Source organism: Mustelus asterias, chromosome 27 (assembly GCF_964213995.1).
Source record: "Mustelus asterias chromosome 27, sMusAst1.hap1.1, whole genome shotgun sequence".
NCBI lineage: Eukaryota > Metazoa > Chordata > Chondrichthyes > Carcharhiniformes > Triakidae > Mustelus > Mustelus asterias.
The window spans coordinates 17,865,300-17,887,214 of record NC_135827.1 but is presented as its reverse complement, the minus strand read 5'-3'; the positions used below and the strand labels follow the sequence as shown (position 1 = coordinate 17,887,214).

Sequence of the window (21,915 nt, the reverse complement as noted above, 5' to 3'; positions counted from 1 at the left end):
TCTGGATTAATAGTCTAGCGTTAATGTCACTCGGCAATCACCTCCCCCTTTTGGAATTTGAAACAAAAACAGAAAACGTTGGAAATTCTCAGTGGATTTGACTATCTGTGGAGAGAGATCACAACCAATGCTTCAAATCTGGATAACCATTCATCAGAGTTGATTGTCTTTATTATCGATGCTCTTTTGCTGTCAAACAACTCTTCTGCTCCTGTGGGAAACATAGTTTATGCTCATTTTGAAAACATATACGATTGACAAATCGGAGTTTATTGACATATATGCATAAACCATACAGTACACAGAAATGTTTGCACATACTAATATAGCTGAATCCCAATCCTTTACCTAATATGCATTGTAACAATCTATAATAGAGAGAATTAACAATGCCTGATATAAAATGTAGTGTACTGATTATAATATGTGATGTTAATCAAAATGTCTTTGTTCTACTTCAGTCAAACCTTCTAAACCCAAGTGCTGGTCCGAAGGACAAACACTGCAAGGAAATGATATCAAACTTCAGTGTAAATCAGAGAACGGCACCCAACCCATCTCGTATAGGTGGAAACATGTTTTGGATACTGAAGGACACCAAGCCAAATTTCATCCGAGTTTACACATTGGTTAGTGAATACGTTTGACAAGGATTGGATTCTGTTCCGTACTCACATTCTGAATCGGGTTGCCAAACTTACACCCATTTCTGTATCGGATAAAGGATTTAAAGTCAGATTTGTGTGGTGAAAGCAAATACTTGAAATATTCAACAGGTCAGCCAGCATCTACTACAGGAAAAGGTGAATTAATGGAGGGAATTCTCTGGCCTCCCAGCCACGTTTTTCTCAGCAGCCAGGGGGAGGGGTGGGGGGTCGGGGGAGGTGGGGGGTGGTTGGTGGGGGGGTGCTGCTGCTGTTTACTGGCTGCGGGATTCTCTGGTCCCGCTGCTGGGGAATCTCACTGGTGTGAATGGTCGTAGAATTTCCCCCAATATTTCAGGTGCATGTGGTGGTAGCATTGAGCCATCTTCTTGAACTGCTGCAGTCCATGTGGTGTAACTATACCCACAATACTGTTATGGTGGGAGTTCCAAGATTTTGATCCACTGAAAGTGGGTCGAAAATGAGGTAATGCCGATATTGTTCCAAGTCAGGATTGTGTGCGTCTTGAGAGGAACTTGCAGGCAGTGCTGTTTGCAAACAGCTGCCGCCCTTGTCCTTTTAGGTAGTAGAGGTCACAGCTTTGAAAGGCACTGTTTAATGAGCCTTGGTGAGTTGCTGCAATTTGTCTCATATGTGATACACACTATTGTCATTATGTGCCGGTGGTGGAGGGAGTAAATGTTGAAGGTGGTGGATTAAGTGCTAAGTAGGCTGCTTTGTCCTGGTTGGCATTAAGCTTGGAGCTCCACCTATCCAGGCAAGGGGCAATTATTCTCTGACTTGTGTCTTGTAGATGGTGGACAGGCTTTAGGGAGTCAGCAGGGCCAAAATGTGACAGGTGGAGTTTAATGTGGATAAGTGTGAGGTCATGCATTTTGGTCGTAAAAATTGGAAGGCGACTTATTATCTAAATGGGGAGAGACTTTGGGGTGCTCCGGTGCAGAGGGATCTGGGTGTCCTTGTTCGTGAGTCACAGAAAACTAGCATGCATGTACAGCAGATAATAAAGAAAGTGAATGAAATGTTGGCATTTATAGCTAAAGGAATAGAATATAAAGGTAAGGAAGTATTTTGTTGCAACCATACAAGGCATTGGTGAGGCCGTACCTGGAGTATTGTGCACAGTTTTGGTTCCCTTACTTGAGGAAAGATGTAGTGACATTGGAGGCAGTTCAGAGGAGGTTCATTAGATTGATTCCAGAGATTAAAGGGTTTGTCGTATGAAGAGAGATTGAACAGTTTAGGCCTATACTCTCTGGGATTTAGAAGAATGAGGGGAGATCAAATTGAGGTATACAAGATGATAAAAGGTATGGATAAAGTAGATGTGGAGTGGATGCTTCCTCTTGTGGGGCATTCTAGGATGAGAGATCGTAGTCTTAGGATAAGGGGTAGCAAATTTTAAAAAGAATGAAGGAGAAATTACTTCTCCCAAAGGGTTGTGAATCTGTAGAATTCGCTACCCCAAAGTGCGGTGGATGCTGGGACCGAGAGTAAATTTAAGGAGGAGTTGGACAGATTTTTAATTGGTAATGGGTTAAAGGGTTATGGGGAGAAGGCAGGAAAATGGAGATGAGGAGCATATCAGCCATGATCGAATGGTGGAGCAGACTCGATGGGCTGAATGGCCTAATCTGCTCCTATATCTTATTAACTTATGAAGGAGGGGAGTAACTCTTTGCAGAATTCTCAGTCTCTGACCTGCTCTTTTACCCACAGTATTTTGTGGCTGGGGTTGTAATTTGATCATACTCCTTTGCATGCATTTCTCTGGTGTCATAGAATCTTTACAGTGCAAAAGGAGGCCATTCGGCCCATCAAACCTGCACCGACAACAATCCCACCCAGGCCCTATCCCCACAACTAACGTATTTACCCCGCTAACCCCCCTGACACGAGGGTGAATTTAGCATGGACAATCAACCTACCCTGCCCATCTTTGGACTGTGGGAGGAAACGGGAGCACCCGGTGGAAACCCACGCAGACACGGGGAGAATGTGCAAACTCCACACAGAGTGACCTAAGGCTGGAATTGAACCCAGGTCTCTGGTGCTGTGAGGCAACAATGCTAACCACTGTGCCACCGTGCTGCCCCAAAACATTAGCTGAGTTTCTGGATTAATAGTCTAGCGATAATACCACTAGGCCATCATCATCCCTTGATTGGACACAGTTTCACTATTTCTGAATGCTACCTTGTTGAGAATTATATTAGAAGTTGAAAAATTCAGTGAATTAAGGTATTGTAAATAGAGATGTGCCTTATTTGTTGTATAATTGAGTTGTGATATTTGGTACAATGGGCACCTTAGCACCTGAGAGCAGTACAAATTCTGGGCACAATGATGGCACAGTGGTTAGCACTGCTGCCTCACAGCACCAGGGACTTGGGTTCAAATCCGGCCTTGGGTCACTGTCTGTGCGGAGTCTGCACATTCTCCTTGTGTCTGCGTGGGTTTCCTCCAGGTGCTCCAATTTCCTCCCACAGTCCAATGTTGTGTGGGTTAAGTTGATTGGTCATGGTAAATTGCCCTTTAGTGGTAAAATGGATTAGCCATGGTAAATGTGTGGGATTACGGAGATAGGGTGGGGGAGAGAAGGCCTTGGTGGGTTATGCTGTCAGAGAGGCGGTGCAGACCTGATGGGCCAAAGGGCCTCCTACTGCCCTGTAGAGATTCTAAGATATCTAGGTTCAGAGCAAAGAATGTATTTTCTCCTTCCCTAGACTACTCCTTGTACAAAGTCCAAAATCCAAAACCGACAGGTAATGAAAGATTGCATGGCACAGGATCCAATATGGATCAAGGGGTCAGGCCCACAATTTCCCTTGCGGCGAGCTTTTCCTAATCACTGCTATGATGGCAAGGAAGGCAGAGGGTGAAGGATATGTGCTTTCAAACAGAGGCGAAGGTGGGAGCTCAGAGAGAATTTTACACTGGGACAATGGAGGCCTTCTAAATGTCCTGTGATGCTGTGGCGCTTGCACGGAGCAGGGAGAAGGTGGTCTCTTTGCCTTATTGATCAGAACATGACATATATATAAAAGAAATACATGAAAAAGAACATAGAACATAGAAAGCCACAGCACAAACAGGCCCTTCGGCCCACAAGTTGCGCTGATCATATCCCTACCTCTAGGCCTATCTATAGCCCTCAATCCCATTAAATCCCATGTACTCATCCAGAAGTCTCTTAAAAGACCCCAACGAGTTTGCCTCCACCACCACCGACGTCAGCCGATTCCACTCACCCACCACCCTCTGAGTGAAAAACTTACCCCTGACATCTCCTCTGTACCTACCCCCCAGCACCTTAAACCTGTGTCCTCTCGTAGCAACCATTTCAGCCCTTGGAAATAGCCTCTGAGAGTCTACCCTATCCAGACCTCTCAACATCTTGTAAACCTCTATCAGGTCACCTCTCATCCTTCGTCTCTCCAGGGAGAAGAGACCAAGCTCCCTCAACCTATCCTCATAAGGCATGCCCCCCAATCCAGGCAACATCCTTGTAAATCTCCTCTGCACCCTTTCAATGGCTTCAACATCTTTCCTGTAATGAGGTGACCAGAACTGCGCGCAGTACTCCAAGTGGGGTCTAACCAGGGTCCTATAAAGCTGCAGCATTATCTCCCGACTCCTAAACTCAATCCCTCGATTAATGAAGGCTAGTACGCCGTACGCCTTCTTGACCGCATCCTCCACCTGCGAGGCCGATTTAAGAGTCCTATGGACCCGGACCCCAAGGTCCTTCTGATCCTCTACACTGCTAAGAATGGTACCCTTCATATTATACTGCTGCTTCATCCCATTGGATCTGCCAAAATGGATCACTACACACTTATCCGGGTTGAAGTCCATCTGCCACTTCTCCGCCCAGTCTTGCATTCTATCTATGTCTCGCTGCAACTTCTGACATCCCTCCAAACTATCCACAACACCACCTACCTTGGTGTCGTCAGCAAACTTACCAACCCATCCCTCCACTTCCTCATCCAGGTCATTTATGAAAATGACAAACAGCAAGGGTCCCAGAACAGATCCCTGGGGCACTCCACTGGTCACTGACCTCCATGCAGAGAAAGACCCCTCCACAGCCACTCTCTGCCTTCTGCAGGCAAGCCAGTTCTGGATCCACAAGGCAACAGCCCCTTGGATCCCATGCCCTCTCACTTTCTCAAGAAGTCTTGCATGAGGAACCTTATCGAACGCCTTGCTGAAGTCCATATAGACCACATCCACCGCTCTTCCTTCGTCAATGTGTTTGGTCACATTTTCAAAGAACTCAACCAGGCTCGTAAGGCACGACCTGCCCTTGACAAAGCCGTGCTGACTACTTTTGATCATACGAAACTTCTCTAGATGAAAGGAAGAAATAAATCTCTCAAAGATATAGGGTGGAATTTTCCCATCCCGCCCACCACAGGAATCGTGGGGGTAGGGTTACCATGCAAAGGTCCATTGACCTCGGGTGGGATTTTCCAGTTTTGGGACGAGTGTGGCTGGAAAATCCCACCCTAGAGTTCAGAATGGGAGCATTGTTCAGTGAAAATAACTGATGAAATGAGATAATGTTCCAGAATTCATTCAGCAAGAAAAGAGTGGTAGAAACTTTGCTAAGTTGCAAACTTCTCAAAGGTTTTGTTTAATGCAATGAATTCGTTGAAATAATTTCAAATTTCCCGTACAGAATTCACTATTTAATAAACTACACTTTCTTCTTCAGATTCACAAACGCCTGAAATGCTTCTGCTGAGGAACCTGAGCCACATGAACGCTGGGCTGTACGAGTGCAAGGCCAGAAATGAAGCAGGAGAAAAAAGCTGCTTCATTAATGTAGCAATTATACGTGAGTCATCTACCTGAATAAACAAAAATCAGCAAATTTGCGAGTTGCACCCAAAAGTATACATCTAAGAATAAAACTTAAGTCAGGGTTATTCACAGTTTCCCAGATTTCGCTGTTGTGATGACAATGAAAATCTTAGGGTTCACCATTGTTACCCTGTGAAATTGGCAAAATCCTCTGTTGTTCGAATGTGTGGCATTAAAAGGGAAAATCCAGAACATGCTGCCAGAGACTGACTCCTCCGCTTTTAAAGACCTTGTAGATGGAAATCAATTGGAAATTACTGAATTGAAGTCAACTTCTATCTTTTCCACTCTTCTCATTGTAAAATCCTTTGAAAAGGTTAGACCTTATTGACTGAAGTGTAACTAAGTTTTGAACGGAGTACTAAGTCATAATTATTGCTGAAGAACCTCTTTGATCCTGAAAAACTAATTTTATATTTGTGGAAAGTCAAATTTCTCTATTCCAGGATAAAAATTCCACCCGCTTTTAAACATTCTTTAAAGTTTATGATTCTTCAGCTCGTATCTTAATCCCAAGTGTATGTCCTGACCAAAAAAAAACAGCTTGTTACTTCCTGATTGGCTGCTTAGACTGCTTGATGATATCACTATGGCTGGATGATGGAGTTCCCCTATAGCTGGCACCAGAATGAAAATTAATGCTGAGAAAGGTGAAATTCACATTACAGAGCTCAGGAGATCTTTGTGGGCAGCTTTCTTCAAGGTCAACATGGATATCAAGGTATCATTGATTCAGCACTCACTGCAAAATCCAGGCTAATGAAATGCCTGTATAGTGGCAAACAATCCTTTCTGATACTTTGTGGGGAAAATGAAGATATTTTTTCCATGTCACCTCTTTTTAAATTCAATATGTGCCATATAAAACAAAATATAAAAAATAATTTTTTGAAGTAAATGCTATGGCCAAGATTCTCAGCGCCTGTTCACTGTGGGCACAAATCACATTGTGGCCTCAAACCCTTGAGAGAAAGGACCATAACGGGACTTGCGCCAGCAAGATTTCCGAGCGCTATGTTTTCGGAACTTCCCCGGTGACGCAATCAAGTTCACACCCAGAAAGGCTGATTCGGATCAATATGAATACATTCCAACGTATTAAATGGCTTAGCACCGTCGCTTCTGGGAGCGTTGAGTGCTCCCCCTCAGCCCCCCAACCCATGCTGGTGGGAATCACTACTGGTTTCCAAAGACGGAAACTGGTCATGATGACCACACTGGGAGTGTGGAGGTGAGTATGGCCTCCAGGAGAGGGACATGGCTGGAGGGGGGTTGTTCCTGTATAGCAGTCCGGGTTGTAGGAGTGGGCGGATGCTGCACATGGGCGGGGAGGGGACGGGGCGACATCGGGTTCCGGAGGAGATGGGGGATCAGGTCACTCGATCCCTGCGTGATATTGGGGCGGAGGGGGGGGGGGGGGGGGGGAGGTTGGCCCTCTATAGTCAAGGCTTTGGGTGTGTCCTCCTCATCTGTCGGGGCTCCTGACATCTGTGGGGGAGGGAGGCATGCCTTTAATGTTACTTTGAGATCGGGGCACCCCTGAAAAATGGCGATCCGCGCTCTGTGGAGCCGGCCTTGCACAAAACAGGCGCCCCTGTTTTTTTTTGACATAGTGTCATATGATCAGGGGTGAAAACCTGGCTGTATTTCTGGTGAGTAACATGCTGGTTTTCACAATTCCACCCTGTGTATGCAGTCTGCTTAACTGGGGATCAGAGTTCAAGCATGACAGAGTAACAAAATTAAACTTCTGAATTCACAATGATAATATTCATTAATAATGAGCACAGACCAGAAATAAGCTTACTTTAATAAGATAGTGGAAAACGTAAGTCATCAAAAAGTGCTTCTTTACAAGAAAAGTGCCAACATAAACCCATGCTTATATTAAGACCAGCATGAACATAATTATATTCAAATCACTCTAACTGGACAATGAAATCAACATTAATTTGACTACCCAATTTCATTTGCAGAAGTGAAAGAACCTGGGATCATCGCTGGTGCTGTTATTGGAGTTATAATTGGGCTCCTGTTAATTTTCCTTATTGTGTGGTTCACAATATACAGGAAAGAAAAGCATAAATATGAGGAAGAGGAAACGCCAAATGAGATCAGGTAAATCTGCAATCAATGGCCTAAGATGCACACAATCGTGGTAGTTTATATGGAGCTTAGGCCTGTTATCCTGTGGATCTTGAATATTAGCAGTGGCCTTGTCACTAATCAGTATAAGGGAAATGGAACTTAGTTCTAACCTCAGTTTTTACCCTGGCACAATGTTTACATTTCAGATGCTGCTTATTCTCGTGGTTTCTAATCATGTCATTCATAGAATCACTACAGTGAAGAAGGAGGTCATTCAGCCCATCAAGCCTGCACCAACTCTCTGACAGAGTATCTTGCCCTCTCCCCTGTCCTATCCCCATAACCCCTCTTACCATGGCTAATCCATCTAACCTACATGTCTTGGGACACTAAGGGACAATTTTACCATGGCCAATCCACTTCTTTGGACTGTGGGAGCAAACAGGAGCACCTGGAGGAAACCTACGCAGACACGGGGAGAATGTGCAAACTCCACACAGTCACCCAAGGCCGGAATTGAACCCGGGGCTCTGGCCCTGCTAATCATTTGCCTGCCATCGTACCGCCCCTAGATGACTAGATACATCATTTTACAAGCAGTGTGCCAGACGAACATTTTCATCGCAATGTTGATGCTGGTTTGAGAGAGGCTACTTCCTAAAACTAATTCCTAAAGTTTGTCTTGTACCATTTGACAGTACTACTAAGTCTATCTTATTTTACTTTTTAAAACTTCTTTTAATTAGTTCGTCTTGCCAGACCTTTTCATACAGCTTAAAAACATACTAGTGCTCTACAAGAGTTGTTGAATATTATCTTTTTCTTGAGCCTTGAGCACATAGTAAATTTAATTGCAATGTAATCAGAGGGTATCTCACCATGCTTCCTCATCACAGTATTGCTTCAGTGCTGTTGGTACTGGTGTAGCAAATAGAAGATAATAACTAGAGAAGTGTGATCTGCAGACTGATGGCAATATGTGGTGTCGAAGCTCTGTAAGGGGTGGTTCCCAAAAGGGTCATGTGACCCATGGTCCAATTGGAAGCTGAGATTGGGGACTCACTCAGACGTGCTTGAGTTGTGGAACTGAGACTTTTTCCCTTGTTCTACAATGTGTATAGTTATTCTGTTGATAAACCTTTGTTAGTTTGTTAGCCTGAGTTCGAGCTTAGCCTTGCTACACAACACAATCGATGCTGAATTTAGGGGTCCAGGAGATTAGGGGGCCTTTGAAGTTACCATTTTTATCTTATTGTCAACCGGTAGAGTTCTTCACTTATAGAATCATAGAATCCCACAGTGCAGAAGGAGGCCATTTGGCCCATCGAGTCTGCACCGATCATAATCCCACCCAGGCGCTATCCCCATAACCCCATTGGGGCGGCACGGTAGCACAGTGGTTAGCACTGCTGCTTCACAGCTCCAGGGACCTGGGTTCAATTCCTGGCTTGGGTCACTGTGTGGAGTTTGCACATTCTCCTCGTGTCTGCGTGGGTTTCCTCCGGGTGCTCCGGTTTCCTCCCACAGTCCAAAGATGTGCGGGTTAGGTTGATTGGCCATGCTAAAAAAAAAAATTGCCCTTAGTGTCCTGAGATGCGTAGGTTAGAGGGATTAGTGGGTAAAATATGTAGGGATATGGGGGTAGGGCCTGGGTGGGATTGTGGTCGGTGCAGACTCGATGGGCCGAATGGCCTCTTTCTGTACTGTAGGGATTCTATGATCTATGCATTTACCCTAACTAGTCCCCCTGACACTGAGGGGCAATTTAGCATGGCCAATCAACCTAACCTGCACATCTTTGGACTGTGGGAGGAAACCGGAGCACCTGGAGGAAACCCACACAGATACACGGAGAACGTGCAAACTCCACACAGACAGTGACCTAAGCCAGGAATTGAACCCGGCTCCCTGGTGCTGTGAGGCAGCAGTGCTAACCACTGTGCCGCTGTACTGCCCCCTTCTACCTAAAATGATTTTGAATCAATTTTCAAAGTTGGAAAAGAAACAATGATTTAACACATTTCTCACACACTCTGTTCACTCATTTCACTAATGACTACATGGCAGCAGTATAATGTTTATGTCAACAGTCATGCAGTTTTCTCAACCTTGAAGGCACAAAAATTAACAGCGTGTCTGGTTCGACAGTGGTTTAAGTTAGAAATTACTTGTTGAATTAATTGAACAGTAGTGAACACAAACAATATAGATGCTATTATTCTCTTTGCAATTTTAAAAGGGACAAAGCATATTTTTCTGTGCAGGAAACTAGACGTCAAACATCGTTAAATTTTTTATTCATTCATGGTTCATGGTCATTGCTGGCAGGCCTACATTTAGTGCCCATCCCTGGTTGCCCGAGGGAAGTTGAGAGTCAACTACATTGCTGTGGCTCTGGAGTCACGTGTTGGCCAGACCAGATAAGGATGGCAGATTTCCCTCCCTAAAGGACATTAGTGAAACAGATGGGGTTTTCCGACAATCGACAATGGTTTCATGGTCATCAGTAGATTTTTAATTCCAGATTTTTAAAAATTGAATTCAAATTTCACCATCTGGAATTTGGCCTGCATAGAGTGGACGTGGAGAGGATGCTTCCACTAGTAGGAAATACTAGAACCAGAGGGCACAACCTCAGGCTAAAGGGACGATCCTTTAAAATAGAGATGAGGAGGAATTTCTTCAGCCAGAGAGTGGTGAATCTGTGGAACTCTTTGCCGCAGAGGGCTGTGGAGGCCAGGTCATTAAGTGTCTTTAAGACAGAGATAGATAAATTCTTGATTAATAAGGGGATCAGGGATTATACGGAAAAGGCAGGAGAATGGGGATAAGAAAAATATCAGCCATGATTGAATGGCAGAGCAGACTCGATGGGCCGAGTGGCTTAATTCTGCTCCTATGTCTTATGGTCTTATCTGCCATGGCAGGATTCAAACCTGGGTCCCCAGAACATTAGCTGAGTTTCTGGATCAATAGTCTAACGATAATACCACTAGGCCATCGCCTCCCCATGTTTTGGGTCAAGGACCTCTTTTCCAGGAGTGAAGGAAGATAGAAATGTAACAGAATTTGATCAAGAGAAAGGGGAGAAAGCGAAGAACTATAGGAAGGTCTGTGATAGGTGGTGGGCAGGAGAGATTAACTGACAAAAGATTGCATGGTACAAGGGCTAGGGGAGGTAAAGAAACAAAAGATTACCCCAGAGTATGTGTGAATGGCCGAAGAATGAACATCTATTTCCAAAAGCAGCAAAATGGAAAACAAGATTAAGACCAGATTTGCAAAATCCTACTAACTGTCCTAGTTTGAGACAATTCGTACCTCTTTAACCTGTGATAATCCCTCTCTCCACGCATGCTGTTTGTACCTGTAAAGACTTCATTACCTGTAAAGACTCGCATTCCAACCATTCTTCACATTCCAATCTATAATTATCTTGCAACTGTGTCTTTGCCTATATATGCCGTGTTTGTGAACTAATCTCCACTCACCTGATGAAGGAGCAGTGCTCTGAAAGCTCGTGATTCCAAATAAACCTGTTGGACTTTAACATAGTGTTGTGAGACTTCTTACTGTGCCCACCCCAGTCCAATGCCAGCATCTCCACTTCAAGATTAAGACTGGCACATACAAAATAAAAACTAATAAATGGGGGGGTTGAACTCATGGCCTGAAATTGTTGGACTCAATGTTGAGTACAGAGAGCTGTAAAGTGCCTAATTGAAAGATGAGGTGCTGTTCTAAAGGTCATTGACCAGCAATGTTAACTCTGTTTCCCGCTCCAGGCCAGACGCTGCCTGTGAAGTTCGAGCATTTACTGTTTTTAATTTCAGATTTCCAGCATCTGCACCATTTTGCTTTTGTTGAACTTCAAGCATGTTCCCTGGATAAACCCACGTGATGGTTTACCACTGACCCAGCCTCAGAACATCTGGATTGCACCAGCTATCACAGATTCAGAATGACTAATTAACTGGCGAAGCCTGCCAAAAATAAACCCACGAGTATCCCCCAGCTACAAGATTGCTCACCAGATAGATTACAAAGATCCTGTCCCTCACACTGTCTTAGACAAAGGTTCTATTCATTCCTAGACACAGAACATTAAAACAATATTAGCCCACACATGCACAACCGTAACTTACAGGACGTTTTAAGATATGACTCGACCTACTGCGATGTCTATTCAGATCATAGAATGATTACAACATAGATGGAGCCATTTAGCTCCTCGAGTTTATGTCAGCTTTAATTTTGCAGCAGTAATTTAGCTAGCCCTACTTCCCCGCTCTTTCCTCATAACCCTGTATTTTTTTTGCTCAGGTGCTTATCCAATTCTCCTTTGAAAGTCAGGTATGAATCTACCTCTACCACACTCTTGGGCAGTGCATTCCAGATCCTAAGACTGCGTTAAAGTCCAAAGATGTGCGGGTTGGGTTGATTGGACATGCTAAATTGCCCAATTGTGTCAGGGGGACTAGCAGGGTAAATATTTGGAGTTAAAGGGTTACGGTCTGGGTGGGATCGTCGTCGGTGCCGGCTCGATGGGTTGAATGGCCTCCTTCTGCACCTTAGGGGTTCTATGAAAAGTGTTTTTCCTCACGTCCCTTTTGGTTTTTAACAAATAACTTAGCAGCTGACAGGAAATGCTTCTTTGAAGTGATTTGTTTTTATGCATATCACACTCTCAAAGCAGCTAGATGTCATATTTCTATTCAAATTTTTTTTTAAATGTACAGGTATTATTGTTATAATTGTTGTTGAAACTTCCCATTTATCTCATCCTCCTCCTCTATGAAGAGACCAGAATCCACACTTGACCCACACAACTCAGAAACCTCAACATGGGGAATTGCAATGGCAACCAGCTCCGATGAACTTCTATGGCACGCAAAAATGTGTTGTAAAGTTGGTTTGTTGTCTCTTTATTCAATTCAATTCAATAACTAAGGATCCCATGTACCCCAGACATACTCATTTCCACCTTCTTCCGTCAGGAAAAAGATACAAAAGTCTGAGGTCATGTACCAACTGACTCAAGAACAGCTTCTTCCCTGCTGCCATCAGGCTTTTGAAAGACCCTACCTCACCTTAAGTTGATCTTTCTCTGCACCCTCTCCTTTCCTTCTCTATGAATGGTTTGCTCTGTCTGTGTAATGCGCAAGAAACAATTCTTTTCACTGTATGCCATGTGACAATAAATCAAATTGAATCAAATCAAATTCAAACATTGTTTTATGCTTTGTTGCTTTCTTCCATTGCAGAGAAGATGCTGAGGCACCCAAGGTGAAGCTCATCAATGCTCAATCTTCAGTGGGGACAGGAAGCACAGGCTCTGGTTCCAGTTCAGTCAAGTCTGCCAAGAACGGAACTCCTTACCCCCAGCAGCCTCCACCGCCATCGACTGAGGAGGACAAGACACCCATTACTTGCACACCAGCAGAGGAAGCCAAGGTTGATCAGAATGGACCAACCCAGGCGCATATGAAAAGAATGGGGGCGGTCCCGGTGATGATACCTGCCCAAACAAGGGCTTTTCAAACTGTGTGAGCGTTGATTAGGAAGGAGAGATGTTCTGCTGGCTAGTGTATTGGGAAAATTCATCAGTGAAGCAAATGGATCAAGTTTAAGACTGGAAAGTCTTGAGCTTCCCCTTCCCCTTTCTCAATTTTCACATGAGCAAATGCTGTTGACTAAACAGAATAGATTTACCTAAACTCGGCACCTTCTCATGTACTGATTGCATTAGGGAAAAACTCCAGAAAAATCAGATTTCAATTGAACAGATGAATCTATTTTGCACAACAAAGCTCTTGGGCAAGCTTCACTGACTAATTCTTTCTCTTGCTCTCACACACACATGTGCATTTACACACATGCACATACAGGTGCACTTGGTGCACACATACAGGTGCACATTCATACACACATGGGTGCCCACACATGCACACAGGTGCATGCACACACATAGGCATGTGTATGCGCGCACACAAGAAAATGATCCATTCCAACTTGAACTGAATACTGTCTGAATTTGCTGAAACTCTGGAATGGTCAAATATGAGGGATATTTTAACACATTGTTCAGAGCTTGGCAAGTGATGCCTTGTTTCAGACCACTATTGCAAGCAAAGGAAAGAAGCTCAACATTGTATAACCTGTAATGTTCCAGCTTGTGAACTGCTGCTGGTATTGATTTTGTAAAATATGCCTTGGAATACTTCAGTGTGAATATTTCTGACAGGCCCAATTCTAATTTGTTTTTTACGCGTTCACAAGTCAAATCTGTATTAACCCATGCCTGATTTTGAAAAACTTTCTGCCCATTCCAACCTATTGTCTAGAACAGAATTCCTCGGTGATTGCAGGCTGTGCACACATGAAATATTTACATTCACAGAAAAGGAAGCTAATGGCAAGTAACCTTTGAGCTGGGAATCTGTCATTCATAGTTTAGTACATTTTGATCAATTTGAAAATAGACAGGCATCACAGCACTGACATATCTTTATACAGCTCAGTAAAAGTGTCGCTGGAGGATGTTGGCCACAGGTAACTAAAATTCTGGAGGTAACAAATATTTAAATAAAACAATAATCTCTACTCGTGCCAAACGAGTAGTTATGATGTTTAAGCATATAGATAGTTTTCACAATTGAATAAGAAATCTTTTTCTTAATTTGTACACAGACTTGTCAAAGGTACAGTTTTTAATCACATGATTACTCTTTATAAATCAAAAAGAAAAATATATAACACCCATGGAGGAGCTGGTGGCGTAGTGGTATTGTCGCTGGACTATTAATCCAGAGATCCAGGGTAATGCACCAGGGACCCGGGTTCAAATCCCATCACGGCAAATGGTGAAATTTGAACTCAATACAAATCTGGAATTAAAAGTCTAATGATGACCACAAAACAATTGTTGATTGTGAACAATTGTTGATTGTCGTAAAAAGCCATCTGGTTCACTAATGTCCTTCAGGAAAGGAAATCTGTTGTCCTTACCTGGCCTGGCCTACATGTGATTCCAGACCCAAAGCAATGTGGTTGACTCTTAACTGCCCTCAGGGATGGCCAATAAATGCCCAGCCAGCGACGCCCATATCCCATGAATGAAAAAAAACACATTGTACACCTGCCTCATGATTAACTCTGAATATTTTTGATATTCATTGGTGAGTATAATGCAGTCTTAGTGTGTGCTACAAAAGCTTATGATATCACCAGATATGAGCATAGGTAGGTCACTGAGCCCAGAGAGCCTGTTTTACCATTAATTTAGCTTCAGTTCAACTCCATGTTACTCACCTTTACATCATGTCCTGTGATGCCCTGACAACTTTGGGAACAGCTGGTAATAATGCAGCTTCAGAAGACTTGATTTTAATCTGAATCCTATATTTTGTAACTGGTCTCTAATAATATTACTGCACTATCCCCTTCACCATGGTAACTTTCTTCACTCTCTACTTGTTCCATCTGGATTTCTCATATTTTAAAGTTTGCAGATCATTTTTTTCTAAATAATTTGTCACACCAGGTGGTTTGACGTCATACTTTAAAAATTGTGGACAGGTTTTACAATTGTTGCACTTCTTATTGCCAGTTGGATATCGAGAAAACTGGCAGAGAAATGGGCCTAACACTTTACATTGGGAAAAATTAAAAAGAAAATGAGTTGGTTTGAGTGGCTTTTAAGATCTCGGCAAGTAACTTGAGAAAATTAATTCGACACCTGAGAGAACAACAGATCTACTGTTTCACAATTTACTCGTTTCTTCATACTATTTGCATTCATGGATAATTAATTTGTTTTATCCAACTCATTTCCAATATCTTTTAGATGCCTGATCTTAATTAATCTTTTAGTGGTGGCCTGGGTAGAATAAGTGAAAGCTCCACGAATGCCAGTTCAAACTTGCATAATGAGGCTGTTTTATTCGAGAGCTTACAGAGAGTTAAAGGTGGTGCCTTTCTTCTTGTGATTGTTTTACAGCTGTAAAAATCTTGGAGAAATGCCCAAAATGGATGACTCGACGGTAACCAAAGTTGTATAACTAGAATTGCGTAGAATTTATTAGACAGAAATAGACAATTTGGCCCAACTGATGTTTGGCATTATTCTCTGTATGAACCTCCTCCCATACTATTTCATTTAAACATAACCTTCTATTTCTCTCTCCTACAGATGCTTATCTGGCTTTTCCTTAAAGGCATCAACTTGATTTGTCTCAACTACTCTTTATGGTAGCAAGTTCCTCATTCTAACCACTCTCTGGGTAACGACTTTTCCCCTGAATTCTTTATTGGATTTATAATTGACTCGTATTTATGGCTGACTGCTTTGGATTCCTCCACTAGTGGGAACATTTTCTCTATGCCTACTCTATCAGACCTCTTTATTATTTTAAATTCCTCTATCGGGTGGTAAAATGTCCTCTAGGGAAGTAAATCTGCCATCCTTATCTGGTCTGGCCCACATGTGACTACAGACTCCGAGGAATGTGGTTGACCCTCAAATGGCCCAGCAAGCCACTCTGTTCAAAGGCAATTAGGGATGGACAACAAATGCTGGCCTTTCCAGCGATGCCCACATCCCAGAAAATATATATTTTTAAATGCTGCTATAACATTATTACAATTGTATCTTCACTGGCTTTAATTCATATCAAATACTCTCACAGAGAATTGACATTTCAGTGGAACTGTTAAGGGCAATAGAATGTTTGTTGACAGTATTGCATCTTAAACATGCAGATACTTTGCTAACTTTATTATAAACTATTTACCTTAATAACATCAGTGAAAGAGATTTAGGTTTTGTTGAGAGAGTGAGATTTCCACAACCAGTCCTATAATACCAAGAAGGGGGTCTTCCCCAGATGGCCCTGGGGTAATTGTTGATCAACATAAATCTGTTTCTTTTTCATTCGGCTGGTGTTTAATTACTCCTCATAAAATACTTTGTCCTAATGGTAAATTTCATAGCTATCCACATATGTTATATGTTATTTCCAGCCTCCCAAAAAATTCTTGACAGGCATTACATTTCCCTCCAATAAAGGGGTTTGCACTTCAAATTGTGTTGCCTCGATCTTGGTAGAAATATTGGCCAAAGCATTCAGTCAAAATAACAGTGACGCTAATACGACTTGCTGTTATTGAAATGCAAATACCACAGCAATTTCAGGTGAGGACAGATGTGCAAAGAAGGACATAAATCCAGATGTTGCTGTCCAAGGTGCATTGCTCTGCTGTTAGCTTTTTGGACATGACACGTAGATGACTGGCTCCCATTTAAATACATTGATTGGTGTGAAGTTGCTGTATTTGCATGGGTCGATACATTTCAAGCTTACTATGGAGAGTTAGGTCGACTTATTTCAAGTCTAAGAAATGCCTAACAACCTGAAAGTTGTTAATGCCAGTCAACCTCGTTGGCACTGAATGGAAACCATCACCTGTGGAGCTTCATTCTATTTCACCTCACACTTCCAGGTTGAACCTGTACACTATTCATTTCACAATCCTTCAATCTGATTGGTTAAGGAGGTGCATAGTTATTTCCTTGTTCACTCGGATGCCATATGCCCTTTAAAGGGTGTTGTACTCTTTACTTCCAGCGACTCAATGGGCCTTTACTGCGCTGTATGACTCTGTGGGCGGGATTTTCCGGCCGCACTTGCCAAAAGCCGGAAAATCTCATGCGAGGTCAACGGACCTTTGCATAGTCCTTGTCCTGCCTACTACGATTCCCGTGGTGGGCAGGACAGGAAAATTCCGCCCTATGACTCTACGACTCTATGGCAGGAATGTTACGGCCATTCACGCCGCGGGATTTTCCCATCCCGCTGCAATGAATGAAGATTTGGCTGGGTGTCAAATTCTCCAACCTCGCTGCAGCAGTACCATGGCGTGAACGGCCGGTAAGATTGCGCCCTTTGACTTTAGAGTTTGGAGATTCAGAGGGAAAGCAAATTCAGCAACAGGAGGTGTTTTTGGTCGGCCAAAGCAATTCCTAGCCCATAATATGTGACTAACTGAACAAAAGGGCTGTGTATACTAGATTTTAGAAAACAGGTTTCTTCTAAGTACCTTAAGATGTCTAATCATTGATAATTACTTTTCCTCATTTATTCTTTGACGCTGGCTTAATGTAGAAAAGGTGGCCCAAGAATTACATTGTGTGAAACAAAAACTACACAACCAAGTGCAAGTTTTTTTTGCAATCGCAGATTTCTAATCCCTAAAGATTGGGAGTGGGCATACGACAAAAATGCTTCAGTAGTAGTAATAAGACCTGGGAAGCACAAAGTCCATAACTGTAGCGGACAGGGAATTCATATTCATCTAACATATGGGATATGGTGCAACGTATTGGAATTCAAGGACGTGGGCCAAGTACAGTTCAGAACCATTGGGCTCATGTCATTCATACAGTGAGAACATCTTTCAAAGCAGATGTTCTCCACTTACTGAGATTCGCCATGTAAATTATCCAGGGGAATCTGTAATGTGAAGACATGTTTTATATTCAGTGTACCTACGCTAACCTTACTGTCAACGATTTGGAAGGGAATTTTGCAAGGTAAAATCTTTTAAAAAAATTTTTAATCAGGCAGCCAATTTGGTAAATGTGCAGGCTGAAAAGTCATCTATGCAAATGACCCGGTGCTGCAGCGTATTGAGGATATACCATTTTGTTCAAAAGGGACACAAAAACTAAACCAGGATGCCTGATGTACGCAGACAATTTCGAACATTTTGTTTACTTTTATTTTTATATATATTTAAATAGTTAGAAACATTGGCGTTCATTATTCTGTAAATATTTGCTTCAAGATTTTTTTAAAATACTGCCAAATTCCATTGTTTTTGTTATTAAGGAGAGGAAGTCTGAACACAGCACTTGATTATATTAGTACTGAAACTATTGGCATTTTGCCATTTTCAAGTGCTGCGTTATTTTCTGGTGCAATTTTAGGGGCTTGCAGAATTTTATGTTGCCCATGCTGCAACTTAACCGAACAACATTGTGAATCTTTGAACATTGATTATGCACATATGACCCTGGAATCTAATTATTCACAGCCTCCCCCCCCCCCCGCCCCCCCCCCCCCCCCCCCCCCCTCAAAAATTCATCTGTTACAGGGCAAAGTTAATTCATTTGATTTTCCTTGCTTCGAAGTGGTGAAAATCATTTGACTGGCTGTCAGGATAGAATCGTGTTAACCACTAGTAAGGTAGTTTACCTGTGAAAGATGTTGTTGCAAATTTCAAACATCCTGACAGAAACTAGCAAAGATGGTTTTTTTAAACTTTAACTACATTTTTGGTTAAAAGGGAGAGAAAGCTTTGCATATATCAAATAGGACATCTGAAAAGGGAAATAGTATTTAAATATGAACCGCTTTCAATATTTAACATTACGTTAATCACAAAACACCAAACCATAATGTTGTTTAATTATCCAACATTTCCCACTGTTTAATCACTCAGCTGTGTACTTTGCCGAAAAGTCTTCACCATTTGTTTTCTAAAATTAATTTTAGCTTTTGAAATGCTTTCTATGAATACAATCTTTATAATGAGCTGTAACAGCCCGATGGAAGTACAATGCTTCATAGGTATATAACAAACTGCTAAATATTGACTTCACTTCCCATTTATCACTTAGAATCTCTACAGTGCAGAAGGAGGCCATTCGACCCATCATGTCTGCACCGACTCGCATCACACACAGACCCGATCCCCGTAACCCCACATATTTACCTCGCTAATTCACCTAACCTTGGGATACTAAGGAACAATTTTGCATGGCCAGTCAACCTAACCTGCACATCTTTGGAATGTGGGAGGAAACCGGAGCACCCGGAGGAAACCCACGCAGACAACGTGTAAACACCACACAGTCACCCGAGGCCGGAATTGAATCCAGGTCCTTGGTGCTGTGAGGCAGCAGTGCTCACTACTGTGCCACCGTGCTGCTTTCTGACGTTCTTGCTGCTGAGCATGCCACATGATACAGAATTCCTCGGGTGTGAAGGTGGGCAGGTGGCCTCAGCTACTATTGCTCATTAGGTAAATGGTACGTGTATGAGAGCAACTTGAGATACTTCTCATAATTCCCCTCCCTGGCCGTGATGAAGGTTACGGTTTTTACCTGGTTCACCCTCCAATCCTCCTCACCCCAACCAAACCTAAGCAATATCAGACTCGTGAATCTAAATCCTACCCCTAGGTGGCATGGTATATTGAATAACTGAGTGCCAAGAAATAATACTAAACTTAAATCGTACCAGCTGCTGCCATGTTAGTGTGATGGATGTTTACACTTGAATTTAAAAATGTAAGAAGTGAACTAAGAGGAAAAAGTACAGTTTAGCAACTGAACAGCAGAGGTAAGAAAATAAAAACTGTGAATACTGGAAATTTGAAAGCAAAAGAGAAAAGAATGTAATGCTCAGCAGGCCTAATGGCATCTGAATGGAGATGAGCCAAGGAGAAGTTGGCAGCCATGACTATTCTGACAAAGGGTCTTTATTCAAAAATAAACTTAGGTTTTCTCTTTTCAATTGTTGATACGTCTACTTTGCAGTTATGGAATTTGTTTGTCTTTTATTTCATGCGTGTAGATTTGAAGATTGCAGTCCTATGTTTATACCACATTGAGGAACAAATATAGGGTAGGCGTTATATGTGTATGTTACGTTTTGTTCTTAATGTCCTTTTTATTAACAAGGTTTGTGCTGTGAGATTTCAGAACTGCCACTTCCACTCATCAGCTGTCCTTGACAGCTTTATGTCGACACATTTACATACCGAGGGAAGATAAACGCCTGTACAATCTGCAGCAATAAGTTAGTCCAAATCTTGTAACTACAGCACCTAGAGACTCATTAATGTGTTTAAATAAAATCCTAACATAAAATTGTGGCAAAGTTACTAGTGAAACTGAAGCCAGCTTTCCTCAAGGCACCAAACCCCTATTTAATTAATTGCAAGCTGTTGTAACTAAAAAGAGATGGTGGAAAAATAATGTATTGTATTAGATTAACATTTGGTGGTAAGTGAAATGCCAGCATTCATTTGTTTAAATTTTTTTTCTGTTATTCTTTTTCAGTAGTATTTTAAACTACATGTTTAACTGAGCACTGTATTAGTAACTTGCGGACTCTCGTAGTAGACTCTCGTGGGAAATACTCCAGTTAAGGCAAACATTTTATATATAACATCAATAGGTACTATAAATGTTTTATTTGCCTAAGGTACGAACGATTAAGTACGGATAATTTGGCCATATTTCTGTCTTGCTGCAGAAAACTGTGATTCGTTTGTGAATAATAGTCATATGTGGATAGGATGAGGAATCTGCAGAAGGGAATAAATGGAATTTTAATTGTCTCATCAAAATGAAATCACTGCAAAACATTAAAAGGGATGGAGAAAACTCAGTAATTATTGCACTCTCTGGTACTTTGTTGCCTTTTAAACTATTTGTTTGAAATTTCTTTTGCTCCAAATATGTAAAATTAAAAGCATCCACGAGGGATCATCTTTAAACTGTCATGCACAATGCATGCTCACATTTCAATGCGTACTATGACATGAGAGAAATGACACTGTATCCTGGGTAATGCAGCACATATTCATGTAAAGAGTTTTTTGTTTCAAGTGCAAATGTATATATTTTTATAATTTACCACAGCGTTTCCTGGTTTGGATGTTGTAATATTCTCAGTAAAGTAATAAACATAATTCATCTTCTGCTTCTGCCTTTTTGTATTTTCTTCTAAAGCTTCGGTTGTGGAGCAAAACATTCATCAATGTGTGAAGATAAAGAAGTAAGAATGGAGCATAATAACTAATGGTTCTCTAGGTGGTGCGGCTGTGATTATTCAATTCTTGGTCTGCACTAAGATAACACATCTCAAATGATGACTATGGGAGTACAGGAGTATTCCCACTGGTTTCAGTATCACAGGAAAAGTTAGCTAAGTTTCCATTCCTGTTTGCTGTCCAGTTATTTAAACTGGAAAATGCATGTGTGAGGCTGGCCTGAGAACAGAATTGAGCTGTGTTACATTGCTTTCCCCACTCCCAATGTGAAACATAATTCCAACACTCATTTTCCAATCTCATACATGAAGAACAGTTACCTGAAGATACTGGGACTGTACCTCATTGCGAGTGGCTTCAAGAAGAGGAGAACATTGGAAGGGAAAAGATAAACGACCTAAATACCTCCCTTCTTTTGAGTAGAGATGACATTAGATGCTTTTAACGT

The 21,915-nt window shown here is 42.1% G+C and overlaps 1 protein-coding gene across 3 annotated transcripts in view; it reads left to right on the top strand.

The window, feature by feature from the left end:
- clmpa (CXADR like membrane protein a) overlaps nucleotides 1-21,915 on the top strand; it is a 185,320-nt gene that overhangs the window by 117,519 nt on the left and 45,886 nt on the right. Inside the window, exons 4-7 of one of the 3 annotated variants that reach the window (XR_013495583.1) lie at nucleotides 462-629; nucleotides 5,389-5,511; nucleotides 7,514-7,655; nucleotides 12,890-18,002. Coding sequence is in view for 2 of the 3 variants with exons in the window: in XM_078198859.1 (XP_078054985.1) it covers nucleotides 462-629; nucleotides 5,389-5,511; nucleotides 7,514-7,655; nucleotides 12,890-13,175 (719 nt within the window). In the remaining variant the exon portion in view is untranslated. Of the gene's footprint in view, nucleotides 1-461; nucleotides 630-5,388; nucleotides 5,512-7,513; nucleotides 7,656-12,889; nucleotides 18,714-21,915 lie in introns of those variants that run through there. The other 2 variants (XM_078198859.1, XM_078198861.1) reach the window with 2 other exon arrangements.